Source organism: Poecilia latipinna, unplaced genomic scaffold, assembly GCF_001443285.1.
Source record: "Poecilia latipinna isolate Pla-1442-1.1 unplaced genomic scaffold, P_latipinna-1.0 Scaffold986, whole genome shotgun sequence".
In the NCBI taxonomy this organism is placed as follows: Eukaryota; Metazoa; Chordata; class Actinopteri; order Cyprinodontiformes; family Poeciliidae; genus Poecilia; species Poecilia latipinna.
This window is the reverse complement of record NW_015113602.1, coordinates 93,883-107,522: the sequence shown is the minus strand read 5'-3', so window position 1 is coordinate 107,522 and position 13,640 is coordinate 93,883. Positions and strand designations below refer to the sequence as shown.

Sequence of the window (13,640 nt, the reverse complement as noted above, 5' to 3'; positions counted from 1 at the left end):
TGTTTTATGAACGTTTCATTGTTAACATGTTCGTATTGGATGGTTATTTGCAGAGAAGCTGCTTTTTTTTTTTTTTACCTCACTGGAAACACTTTGAGTTCATTCCAGTACGTGTTTCATATAGAAAGTTCACTGGTGGCGCACTGCCTCCTACCTCCATTTTCAGTGTAAATAATTATTTGCTTCCCTGTTAATAACCTACCAATGCAAACATGAAGAGGTTTGAAGGTTAAGAAAATGATATAAGTTGTATAAGTTGGTTTGCTGCCCTGGGATAACTTAATGTATTAAAAATGAAATAATAAGAAAGATGTACTGCCAGTATGATGTTAAAGGTTCAAAACATTTTCCCAAACTTTCCCTTCCAAAATATAAAACAACCTCTTCAAGGCACAATGCATGTTATTAAACTGTTTATGAAAGATTTTGTTAGCTGAGGATCATTAATTGCATGCAGCTTGGTTTGATGAAACCAGCTTCCACTTTGCACTGCCCAGTCTTTACCTTTTAAGAAAATGTGCTCAACAGCAAAGACATGTTTTACACGAGTTTTGTAAAATCAGGAGCTGCTTTCCCCCCGCCCCCTAGTTTTTCAACCTTAGCCGGTCCTGTTGTAACTCAATATAAAATCGAAAATCACTGACGTTTAGATGTGACAATGAATCAAAAACAGAAGACGTCCGGAGAGGGGCGTGTACATTTTCACAGCTCTGTATATGAAGTCAAATTTGCAGGTTTTTATTTAACTCTCATGTGAAACGTATTAACTTATTCAGTGGTTTCCAAACTATTTCCTAAGTAGCACATAATTATAGTTTTAAAACAGAATGAAATTCAAATATTGAACTTCAATTGATGATTGTCAATGTGATGTGTGCAGGTCTGACAATAGACTCTAAAAGTTATTTTTCAAGATACTTTACCTTTGCGATAAACCTTCAGCTGAGTGTGAAAAAATCTCAAGTGCCTTTGTTTCAGCTGAAGTGTACAGTCAAAAAAAAAAAACCCGGGTAGTTTCAACGGAACCTGGAGCTTCTCATCCGACAATCCATCTGTATGTTTACATCTGCAGCCTATAGAAAATAGAAAAATCACAAAAGCAAAGGATCGTTTAGAACTCAGTTTGTGAATGTAGTCACTTTAACAAACCACATTTTATACTTAACTAATTTGCCGCATCGCATTATCAGCCTGTTTATTTGTGAACAATATCAGCACAGGATGAATGCTATGCTTCCCATTTCAAACAATTAAAAAGCAAATAGTGTTGTACATACTCAAGACGTCTATTTCTGTCGCACTTTGCGCCGTCTGCAATGACTTGAAAGACAGGAAGCTGAGCAGATCTCTCTCAGTGCTGCTGGTTTCCTGTCAAAGTGATAATTGAGCAGCCTCAGTCAGTCTGCTGTGGCACAAAACATTCAACTTTAGATGATCACAATGAGACATTGTGTAATAAAACAATAATAAAAAAAGACGCTCTAAATAAGCCGCAGCAGTAGAACCTAGTAGCTGTAGTAGAAATGCTTTAAGTTGTACAGTGACACATATTTGATAAATTAAACATTTGAGATCAACAGCATGTAAAAAAAAAAACAACCAGACTTCAGCAGATATAAAAGAAAAAGAAAAAAAAGAAACCAGAAAGCTATGAAAAAAAACTCACCAAAGTCGCTCAGGAGAGATAAACCAAATGTTTGTGGCGCCAAAGACCCGAAGACTGGCGATGAGGCTGGTACTGGCTTACATGTCAGTAAGGGTGTGTTTGACTAATGTCACTGCATGCAGATGAGAGGGAGAGAAGAAGAGCTGCGGGGAGTGATGCATGACATGAGAAAAAAAAAAAGTTTAGCTGAAACTGTTTGAGGTGGGTGGAGGCTGGGGGAGGGAGTGCAAGCACAGATTAAAGGCAAACTTGCAGCGAGGTGTGGTGGAAGGCACAGATATGAAAATGCACAAATATTTATAGAAAGAGGAACATGTTTTTGTGATTTTTTTTCTCTTTCAAGGCAGACTTGTATCAGTACAAGTTGACAGAACAGGTGCAGTTAAATGCCTTAGGACATGGAAGATATATTTAAAAAAACAAAACAAAAAAAAAACTTGCAAACTCACTGACGGTTTTCAAATTGAACGGTGTACATCCTGTTGAGTCTGGTTTTGTGGCAAACAACGAAGCTCTACAATGGAGAACAGAGTTCATGAAACAAGCGTCGATTCAGCCCTGATGTTGTGCACAAACGTGCCAGCCGAGCAACTTGAATCTGTATGAACCGGCGATCGAGTTGGTGTCTTATTTAATTCTTAAAAATATTGCATCTGCATAACTGGAGCCTTCTACAAGTGTATGCAAAGCATAAGCATTGTGCAGAGCTTCTGAAACGAGTTGGCCACATCCTGTTTCTGCACTGCTGGCCGGCTCACACGTCGTCTGCACTTAGCATCAATGTCTCCAACCAAATCTGTACTGTAACTGCATACTGTACACACCTGTTAAATATTATTACACAAAGCTAAATTTACATTTGGACAGTTTTGTTGAGGCCACTACAAATTTTTTTTTAAAAGCTATTTTAACATGAAAGAATTGCACTTTAGGGCTGCAAAGGTTGCGGAGGCTTTCATAGTTTTTGATTATTTCCTGCGTTGTTCGCGTGTAAAAATTCGTCTTAGTTCAACAGCATACATAAAAATTACAGACGGCATAGCTTCTTTAGCATTTAGTCAAATGCTTTCAAATGGACTAATTTCTAGAAAGGGTTACTTTAATCTGAGGTCAGCTCTAGAGCTTTTCTTTATTAAAACTTTGGATGAAGGAACTTGAAAACTGTTTCAGTGTTTTTGCACAGTTGACTAAGTTTTCATCTTGTCAGACCACAGAGTTTTGTTTATAATGCTTTCCAGCCACTTAAAAAAAACAGAACACACACACTTGCTTTCAAATACCAGAATTTACTTTTTTTTTTTTGCCTTTGCTCACTTCCCTTTTCGATCCACTGAACTTTCACAAACTTTTACTCTCTACAACCAAATTGGACCTAAACTTTTTTTTTTAATGCTCTATTCTTAATAAATGTGGTTTACCAGACATTTTATTAAGAGTGGTAAATTGGATTTTTAAAGGAAATTCATTTATGAGTGAACAACAGATGTTCACTCATGAGTTTGAATGCAGCATATTAGAAAGATGGAGAGAAAAACCAAAACACAAAATACACAAATAGTCAGCGACGAAACTATGAGCTAAAATTACCAGAATAGTGGTGACATTTATTTCTGGAAATGAGAGGAAATAATTTAATGAGTGCTAGACAGCACAAACAATCAAATTCTAAGTTATTTTTGTTTACCTTTTTGTTCTAATCGATGCATAATCCAAGTATTCGTTTGGAAAAATTCTAGTAGTAGCACCATCAAATAACCGCTACAGAGATGAAGCAGATGTCAGCGAAAGAAAAATAACACACTTTGGATGTCAGTGTCAGTTCAAAATGATGCTAAAAACTCAAAGCATTGACTTTAAAACCTCAAATTTGTAGCAAAAAACCAAGATCTTTCAGTTTTTTTCCCTATAAATTTCATTCAATGCAGATAACATTCCACTTAATCCAGGAAATCTTCTCAAAGTTGCCTTTATCACAGCAGCACACGCTACTGTTTATTTGCACTCAGTCGGCTTTAAGGTGAAATGAACTGCAGCAAGGCAACAAGTTAAAGAATAATATTGCACTCTCTTAACCAGACACATATTGTATGGGATATTTTATTAAGAATGACAAGTTGGGTTAAAAACAAAGTCCATTCATCATCTATTTAACAATTATCACACTCAAACACAGTATTTCCAAGGGTAATCAGAGCTAGAACTGATCACAAACACTTGACCATGAAGGGAACATTAGCGTAAACCGAAAGGCTTTTTCGTACAAAACATGAAACAGAGTCGAGTCGATCGTTACACCGTTGTCTGGCCGAACCTGTTGTTCGTAGCAGTGTTAGGAGGTCAGTGCATAATTAAAATTAAAGTATTAAAGGGCTCAACTGGAATGTAACGCTGTTATCCTACAACTGACTGCTACGTAAAACACACAGTAATGCCTCTAAATAAGGAACATTCACAAAAGTACGACTAAAACGAAAGAAACGGAACTAAAAGTGCCTCGCATATTTGCATATTGATGCGTATTTTGCTGAAACCAAAAGGAAAATAGTGTCATGTTAAATTCCTGTTGACTGAAACTGCTATCAATGCGTATGTGTAATTTCAATCAAACGCTTAAACCTCAAAGTGACCTATAAAACACAGTCGCTGCTCTTAACACACAAAATCACCAGCGCTCGACCCGTTTCCTTTACTGCCACAACACGGGATGAAACTACATGTAAATACTCCACAACTTTCTCACCGCCTATCGCTCATGTGGTTCTCACTGTTTGCACATTGAGATTTTAGGTTCGTACATTTGAGCAGAGCAAACTATAGAAAACAGAGGGAGAACAAAGCCCAAGTCATGTAAAAAGTCGAGCCACGACTCAACACTTTTGCACCTCAAACTACCTGAATAATAAGCCCTAGAGGTGACATTTATGAATGTCCGCCAGGAAAACACACGTATTGGAGGTAATTAAGATGCTTTGCTATAAATTGGCAACCTTCGGCCGAGTCAGCAGAGCTCCCCATTACGCCTATTACGACCTTTTGTGTTAATTTAAAGGAGTCATATCATTGTAACTCCTCTAGTCTTGCAGAATCAAAGCATTATTTCTTTATTTTTTAAAAAAAGCTCAAAGTTGCAAGATCCAATAACTGCTACAAGATCCTTTAGTTTTGCTATAAATTTCACTCTATGCAGATGACACCGTATTTACTAAAAAAAGAAAAATCATCTGGGAAGTACAGCCTTAATCACAGCAGCTGGAAGCCACTGTGATTCACAGTCTTTACACAGTTTTTTACACTCACAAAGCATTAAGAAGGTATTGTTAAGACTAGTAAGGCTACAGTCTATCACTTCTTCGGGAGTGCGGTAAGTTTTACGCCTCCTCACACGTCGCCGTCTTCGATCCGGGTGAGCTGCCTCTCCAGCAGCTCGATTCTCTGGTTCTGAGCGAGCACGACCGCCCGTAAGGCCTTCATCTCCGCTAACAGTTCGCTCAACATTTCATCCTGAAACCAAGGAGAGCAGCAAATCAGAAAGCAGGCTACGAGAGCATAAAGATGATCACCTGTGGCTGTGCCGACGGTTTAAGGCATTAGGAAAGGATCTTTACCTCTCTCCTCGGCCTCTCGGTATTTCCATCCATCTCCCTCGCGGTCGCCCGTGGCTGCGGCGTTTCTTCTTCCACTTCCTTGGCGGCAGAGGTAGGCGTCGGTGTGGGAGCGGCCGCTGCGGTTGCTGCCGTGGCGGCGCCCCCGGCACCGGAGTCCTGAGAGCTTAGCTTGGGCTTGCTTCTGAGGGTGTCTCTGTGTTTGGAGGGAGGAGCCGCGTACCCTCCGCTCAGCGAGACAAGCAGGGGCGCCGCGTCCTGTCCGGCGATCCATTCGTCTGCCAGCAGAGCCGGCTCCAGGCCTGCAGTGTCTGGGTAAAGGTCTCCCTGGAAGAGATCTGACTGGTGGGGCAAAAATTGAAACATAGTGAGAAAAAGTGTGGTTGTTTTTGTCTTTCTTTCTTTTCTTCTGTACATTAATCCAAGTAACATTCTTTTAAAGGCCGTGTGTGCGACTTACTTTGCGTGGTACAGTCATAGAAATGGGTTCCACTTTCCTTTCATGCAGCTTGTAGAACCTGCAGGTCGACAGGAAATTAATAACAGAACTGAATAATCTTAGTAGTTCTATGTTGATGTAGAAATAAGGCTGAGTGGAAATTACATGTACTTTGAAGTGGCATAAATACACCTTAAGTCAACTTTTGAATATTTTTGAGGAAGCAGATGAAGTTTGATGTGATAACTGTAGCGTAATTTTGCTCAGAGCACTGTAAACCACACAGAGACGTTTTGCAATGTCAGTATTTTTGCATCAAAATGAGAGCGACCATGATTGTACTATACGTGGCCCAAAGCATGACTCTACCAATGAGAGTCAGCAGGAAGGCATGCAAACCAATTTAGTGAGCAGAATAAAGAAAAAAAAAAAACTTGTAACACAACTTCCCACATACTTAGTGGCACCAGTAAAATAAATTATTCTTTTACTGGAGTGACATTACTTCATATTAATTGTTTTTTTTTTTTATCCTATTGACATCCAATCTAAATATCTGAGTACAGTCAGTCAGTTGGGGTAAGAAAATCTTTAACATAAGAAATGGCAGATGAGTGTTGTAGACCTGTCACAATTTATTTAATGATAAATTAAAACAAACTTAATCATTTCCATTGGCATGATTTATTTTTCTGTCTTTCTGCCAAAAACCAGAGGATAAAAGAATTCATTTTGGTGCTTTGGTCTCAGCCAGCCCTTATTTTGAAGGACAGCTTTGTTTACCAAGACTTCAGAATTCATTTTATTTGTTGTTTTATTTATTTATTTTTGGATATTTAACATGTCTTCCAGTTCATTAGAAGTGAAAGCTCATCTTTGAGAATGTGTTCTTGCATTATTATTTTGCCGTAACCATTATATTACTTAAAAATTGTCTCAAAAACAACAATATTATTGTTTATCGCGATAACTTCTGGAACAATTAATCGTCCAGCAAAATTTGTTATCGATACAGGCCTGGTGTTAAGCTGGAGACTAACAAAGAAGAATAGTTACTCATCTAAAGATGGGGATAATAACAATTAGAGCAATAACGAAAAAATTCAAATCAATCTGAAATGTGCAAAAAAAAAAAAAAGAAGCTGGATGAGGACCGAAGCTGCATGCTGCAACCACGCACAGTGTGCAGGATGCTCACTGTTAGAAACCTGCAGCGTAGGGTGCCATGTTTGCATCATCAAGTCACCTTAACATCCACAATATAGCATGCTACCACATGCTAACCAGTTCACTGAGAGGCATGTCAGGATAACAACTTTACTTTGAACTTCAGTCAAATGGGAGTGAGATTAAACATTTTAATGCTTTTTACGAAATCTTTACCAGTAGAGCCACGGATGCAGCGTGCTGTAGGATGCCTCCAGTGAAATGTTCTCACCTGTTTCTGCAGAATATTCTAAACATAATATTCCAAATGATTACAGCAAAAAAAAAAAAAAAAAAAAAAAATATGAGCAGATTTAAAGAGCTAACCTGGCAATTTCACACTTGTTGACATCCACGCCTCTTTTACAGAGAAAGCCCGCGCCTCTCTGAGGCTCCTTACTGCTGTATAAACTCAGGAAGTGAACGTAGGGAGACTCGTCTGTCACTTCAAAGTACCGGATGGTGCAGTCCCCCTGAAATGAAGAGAAATCAAACTCACCCGCTTGAAAATGGATGCGAGGCTGCGTTCTGCATTTAAAGCTGTTACGCGTTTACCTTCCCACAGAGATAGACCATGTTTGTGTCGGGGTCATAAAAGGGAAGGAGAACTCCGTTACTTGTGTCCATTTCTTGTACAGCCATTGGCTCGGAGAGATCTTTCTGTAAAAACAAAAACACATCAAACGCGTTACAGGGGAACATTAGGAATTAAAATACAGAGATGTTCTCTGTTGAGTCTCAGGAGTCTGAGTTGTTTTGCATGAAAGGAAAGAAAGAGAAGCGACTTCTAGATGTTACAAACATACCCCAAAATACTTCCAGCAGTAAATGCAGCAAAAAGTGTTTCGACAAAGCATTGACACAGATGCGCCTAATTAAATAATAAACTTATATACCACTCTGAGTTGGTCTATCATGTAAAATAAAATAAAATAAAATGTAGCCTGATGTCATACCGTCACAAAATTAGGGGGAAAAAAACATGGATGGATGCTTTTATAAGGGACTGAATAGCTGGCAAGCGATCCTGTAAAACAACATTTTCTGCTGTGAAACTCCACTGAGTTTGTAAACGGCTTCGGAAAGCTGATGTGGTGGAGACTTACGGCGTCCCACAAAGCGAGCTGCCTCTCACTCATGCGGCTGAAGCCCGTGGTCAATATTTTCCCATCGGCGAGGAAGACGGCTCTCATGGGCCTTGTGCCATCATGGACCTTTTCTCTGACCTTTTGGGAGGGAAGAGAGGCTGATAACAGACTCGCGCACACACACACACAACATGAGTAATGATACAAATGTTTCCTACATGTCTACACACACAGATATAAATATACATGTACATGCATAAAACTGTGACGCTACCTTCAGGACAGCGCCGCGGCGTGGGTCGATGATGCGCAGGGCCTTGTCCTTGCACACGGTGCACACGGCGCTGCCGTCCTTATTCCAGCTGACGCTGTAGATCAGATCCGGGTGGGCGTCGGCGAGCTGGTACACGAGTTCGCCCGTGCCCACGTTCCACACGAAAACCACGTTATCGCAGCCTAGACAGACGGCCGACAAAGAAGCTTGCTTAAAGTCAAAAGACGGGGAGTCGAGGTAAAAGTTCTCGCCTTTGAAGCATCGTGGTGAAATATACACACGCGATATTATTTTGCATGAAAGTTCAAACTGTTTTTTTTTAGTTTTTTTTTTTTAGACATATTTCTGGATTTTCATCAAGGAGGCAAAAATTGAAATTAGACACTTGAGAGCAGAAACCAGGAAATCGAACGAGGCGAAGTGGAAGCTCGCCATGTCCAAAGCTAGAGTTACTCGGACGGATTTCAAACGAAACGAAATCTGGCAGCTTCGGCATGTGTTTGAAACTGTAATTATTCGTCGGGTTATTTACGTTCTCCTTTAATCTCGCTACATGTTAATAAATCTCCAAGAAGGGAAATCCTATTCCCCACCTTCATTATGCAGCAGTGTTGGACCTGGCCGCTGTCACTGAACACCAAGCAGGAAGAGAAGAGCAGCTCCTCAACTCTCACTTTCCACAGAACTCACGCAAAGATACAGAAAAGTCTATTTATAAGTTGTATCAAAACAAAAAAAGATTAGATAATATAAATATTAAAAAGTTTGGATTACAGCAGAACAACCTTACAATAGAAAACTGAGCAAAATCTAACCTTTACATTGAATTGTGATTATTAAAAATGTTCTTACTTTACTTCAGTAGGATACTTCTGCATTTATAATATTGTTACAATAATCGGGGTGGATAAATACTTATTTTAAGCAAATGCATGCTTATTATAATTGCAACAAAACCAAATGTGACAAATATCAAATAGTTTCGCTCTGGAGAATGCAGAAGAGAACATACTCTTTGCGTAAGGCGGGCCTGTGCTAACCTTTGAGGAATGGCTAACAAGAACGTAGCTACTGCGAATATCACAAAAATTCAAACAACCTCAGCAGTGGCTGGATGAGGACATGGAGTTACGTTGCTACAATACACAGAGGAGGAGGAAAAGTCACTATTGGTTGATGAGTAACCTACAAGTGAGCTATGGGAAAAACACTTCCTTATCCGGGGCTCTCAGCCAGGGTTAACGAGAACTGGACAGTAAAAAAATGATCCCACCTGCAGTCAGTAGGATGTTGAAGGCACAAGGGTGCCAAGCCAGGATTCCCACTCTTTTACTGTGGCCCTCCAGGGTCACAATCGGGTCAGTCATCGGGCTGGTCAGCCCGCCATCGGGGATCTGCCACACCTTCGAAGGACACAACAAACTCGATGTAGTGTTGCAGCTCTGCACTGCTTCTCGTCTTGCCCTCTCACGCCCTTCTTTCTTTCCTAAAGCAGACCCGATTAGGCTGAGTCACTCGAGACCCAGCAGTGTGCAAAAATAAAACCGTTTATCTGTTTTCCTTGCGGAAGTGGATAACATTAGTAGTTTCTCATATTGAAATTACTATAATTTTACAAGAACTGGTCCTGAGAATGAATGCGATGCTACTTTGAGGCTCATAATAATTTATTCAAGTTGTTCTTGTTCCAGGTTAGAGCGATTATATAACGGCCACCGTGAAAAGGATTTCAAAAACAAGAATTGGAAGAGTTCTAGTTGTCGATTTGAGCTGAAGATTTTGGAGCTTTATCATCCATTTTACACAGTGCAGATGAAGCAAATCACCACCATACTTGGCAGTTTGCATTGCGTTCTTCAGTTTGGAAAGTCTCACTGTGAGTCCTCCAAAAGATTTCCGGTTAAACAGCTCAGTCTGTGCCTCAACTGCCATCAAACTTGCCCTCGTCAAGTTTACAGTTAAAAGATCACTTATTACAAGACTGGGGGACAGTCTGCATACAGTTGAGCCTGCATGCACAGTTTTGACAATGTGAGGAGGAAATAAAGCGACGGCAAATTCCAACTTCTGCAGCACAATCCTTGTTTCTAAAAATGTTTTGTTTGTTGCATCCTGGAAAACAAGTTCCTAAGAAAGCCTCTGAAAGCCCAGAATAATAAAACCTTAACTGTACATCTTAAAACCTGGCCGTTAACTTGTGGTCGTAAAACTTGCCAGTGGTTGATCTGAAACCAGCTGGTGAAGGGCCACAAACCACCTCCGCATGAACAACGCTTGCCTTCACTGTGCAGTCCTCTGAGGCACTTGCGATGATGTTGTCGTCATGGGGACACCACTGGATGTCCAACACAGGCGCCGCGTGTCCGCAGACCGTGGGGCAGGACTGGTCGATTCTGCCGCTCTGTTTGGAGAAAACAAAAAGCTCAACTCCACTGACCTGAAAGGCTGCATGCATTACAGTACAGTGCCGTACAGTCTGGACTGCAAAAGTGCTTCGCGTGCATTAGTTTGATACAAAGGGTGATGTCATAGCGAAGCCTTTTGGCTCGAAAGGCACGTATTGATCCCCGGTTTTATCGGATACGGGACGCTAATGCAGACGGCCAGACCTTGCCGATCGGAACGACGAGGAAGGTGCCTCCTCCCCCCGCTTCGATGATGACCGCGATGAACTTGGGGTTGACGGCGCAGAGGGGGCCGTCCCACGTCACCCGGGACACTCTGACGTCGTCGAGGCAGTGCTCGGCCTTCCAGGCCTGAGCGAAGACGTGGCGAAACTTGCTCTGCCGGACCACACCTCTACGGAACGACATCCCTGCGGACGGATGGATGAGGAAAACACTGTTAGAGCGGGAAAACGTGGAGACATTCATTTATGTGATCCGACTTGACGAAATGTGGTCTACTCGTCAGTTTTTGTTCCGCTGTCAGCAGAATGTAAGCTTGCTAAATGTTTGAATTAAATGTTTTTTTCACTATATATTTAGATATATGTTATATATAAGCAAATGGGTCTTCAGAATTGTTTTTATTTTATTTTTTAAAGGCAATGACTTTAATTTGCTATTGATTTCAAATAAAATTTGTGTTTTTATGCATTTGCCTCTATAGTTGTGTATCTAAATTAATACTTTCTAAAGCTAAATACTCCAGAAAGAAACTCCTGTCTTTCAAGGTCAAGTATCCTGCAACTTTTAAATATTTACTAGTTACCCTTAACCAATGTCTGTGGAGGGAGAAAACAGGGCTGTCAAAACATCAGGCGAATTCTTTTGTGCTTAGACTTTGTCGTGGGAAAGTACAGTCAAGACTGAGTGGACGAAAACGTCACGAGCGGACCAAAACATGCTGGGACAGAGGAAGCAGAAGGGGGTGGGGGGAGGGGGGGCAGTGGAAGCTGCTGACGTCCAGCTAATGCTCTGTGGCTCGCAAAGCAAACATGAAAACACACAGGAAGGAGGAAGTCTACGGCGAATCACCAGACACACACCTGGAAGGTTTTCGTGTCATTAGGTTTTTCTGTGACGGGTCGACGCGAAGTAGAGCAGAATTATGAGTGGAGAGGTGCACATTTGTGTTAAATCTTTTTAGTCTGATACCCTTAAATAAAATCAAGTGCAGCCAGTTGCCTTCAGAAGTCACATAATGAGTAGACAGTGTGTGATTTTATCTGGATGTAAATGCATGTTGTGAAGGCCTGAGATTTGTTTAAAAAAATAAATAAATAAATAAAACCCATTGCAGAACAAACAACATCATTATGACCAAGAAACACAGCAGACAGGACAGGGAGGAAAGGTATGGAGAGTTCGACCTTTCCCCACTTCTTACCCAATAACTACTGAACCGCCCCCTGCACCAATCCCTTGGCAACCTTGTAACGAAAAGTGGGCATAGACAATGGATGGATGGATAAATCGGAAAGCAACATCCCAAACTTTGAACACAGAGGGCTGAAAATAGAAGACTACATCAGCTCTTGGTCGTCCACCAGGTGGGAGAATTTGTTCATTTGCAATAGGCAATGTAAAAAGGACAGCAAACACGAAGAAGAAGAAGATCAAGATGACAACAACTTTGAACTTTTTGACCTACATTTAAAAACTAGCACCCTTAACACCCCGGTTCACACACTAAAAGCGTGGTGGCGCTTCAGAAGCTGCAAAAGCTTCTGAAATGCCAGAGCGGAGTCTCTTCTTCAGACTGGACCATAAACCCTAAACATACAGCCAGAACTTCAGTGGGACAGTTTGCATCAAAGCATATGCATGTTCCATAAAGGTCTAGTCAAAGCCTAGACCTACAGCCTAGACCTGTGGAGAGATTTAAAGTTGCCGTCCCTCTCTAACCGATCTGCCTTTGTCTGAGCTATTCCGCGAAGACAGACCGGTAAAGACCTACCTAGTCCAACAAAATCATCTATTTTTCCGTTTCACAATTAAAAATTCTACGAAAAACAAATTGTGGGAGTAACGTGGCAAAAAAGAAAAAGGCTCAAGAGATATAAATACGCATGCAAAGCACTGTTATGCATAATTTGCAAATGAGGATGCTATTGCTTCAAAAGCCTGCAATATCCTGCTCTATGTAGACCATATTCTACGCGTTTTACTCTAATATCACCAAGCTTGCATCAATTCTCATTGTTTTTCCAATTGTAATAACGAGGTATTTAAATACAGCATCTCGACATGCAAAGAGCGAGTAGGGGAATGAGCAACAAAGGATGGGCGTTACAGCGTGGTTAAACCAATAGTGAGACGTTTTTTAAAGAGGAACGCTCCCATATTTTAGAGGACAGTAACGTACCTGTTTTTGTTTTTTTTCCCTTCTTCAGCGATCGTGCTTAATTGGAAACAGGATCACCAAAGGCTGGTGGCAGGCGTGACAGGAAGCCAATAAAATAATCCGCCGCCAGCAGCAGTAACTTAATCCCCTCCCGTGTCCAGGCAGGCGTCCGTGGCTATTGCGCAGACCTATAATAAAACATGACGCTGGATGAAGAAGAAAAGAGCGAACATGCCTCTGTTGTAAATTTCAAGCATTCCAAGCCACTCGGCTTGGTTTTATTGAAAGTCTGCTGCAGGAAAGAAAATGTTCTAACCTCAAAGACCATGTCCCGCGCTGGTAAAGCCTAATAAATAGTGCACAGCGAAGCTGAAAGACCCCCCACCCCCTCTTCTGTTGGGAAGAGATGCAAACGCTCCGTCCTCCCTGTGTAAACGCCTGGTTTTAGAGCGATGGATTGAGCGGAATCCCAGACACTTCCGCTCCTGGGAGGACACATCAAAGATTAGGTGGGAGGACAAGATAGCTATCTCCCATTGGCTTTCCTGTGTGCTGGGATGTGTCCCTGCACCCCTTC

General features: G+C 41.2%; 1 protein-coding gene and 1 long non-coding RNA gene across 5 annotated transcripts in view; one reads left to right on the top strand and one right to left on the bottom strand.

The window, feature by feature from the left end:
* Positions 1 to 5,659, top strand: part of LOC106958440 (uncharacterized) — a 24,270-nt gene extending 18,611 nt beyond the window's left edge. The window contains exon 3 of the long non-coding RNA XR_001427150.1: positions 5,647 to 5,659. This is a non-coding gene — a long non-coding RNA (uncharacterized LOC106958440). The remainder of the gene's footprint in view (positions 1 to 5,646) is intronic.
* coro1b (coronin, actin binding protein, 1B) overlaps positions 1 to 13,640 on the bottom strand; it is a 15,551-nt gene extending 1,911 nt beyond the window's left edge. Inside the window, exons 1-14 of one of the 4 annotated variants that reach the window (XM_015050336.1) lie at positions 13,380 to 13,640; positions 13,085 to 13,269; positions 10,885 to 11,090; positions 10,554 to 10,676; positions 9,549 to 9,678; positions 8,276 to 8,457; positions 8,020 to 8,139; positions 7,469 to 7,573; positions 7,241 to 7,386; positions 5,729 to 5,786; positions 5,272 to 5,610; positions 1,667 to 5,167; positions 1,278 to 1,368; positions 924 to 1,073 (exon numbers count right to left, since the gene is read on the bottom strand). In XM_015050336.1, coding sequence (XP_014905822.1) covers positions 5,045 to 5,167; positions 5,272 to 5,610; positions 5,729 to 5,786; positions 7,241 to 7,386; positions 7,469 to 7,573; positions 8,020 to 8,139; positions 8,276 to 8,457; positions 9,549 to 9,678; positions 10,554 to 10,676; positions 10,885 to 11,088 — 1,530 coding nt within the window. In that variant the 5' untranslated portion in view covers positions 11,089 to 11,090; positions 13,085 to 13,269; positions 13,380 to 13,640 and the 3' untranslated portion in view covers positions 924 to 1,073; positions 1,278 to 1,368; positions 1,667 to 5,044. Of the gene's footprint in view, positions 1 to 923; positions 1,074 to 1,277; positions 1,406 to 1,666; positions 5,168 to 5,271; positions 5,611 to 5,728; positions 5,787 to 7,240; positions 7,387 to 7,468; positions 7,574 to 8,019; positions 8,140 to 8,275; positions 8,458 to 9,548; positions 9,679 to 10,553; positions 10,677 to 10,884; positions 11,091 to 12,370; positions 12,910 to 13,084; positions 13,270 to 13,379 lie in introns of those variants that run through there. The other 3 variants (XM_015050335.1, XM_015050334.1, XM_015050337.1) reach the window with 3 other exon arrangements.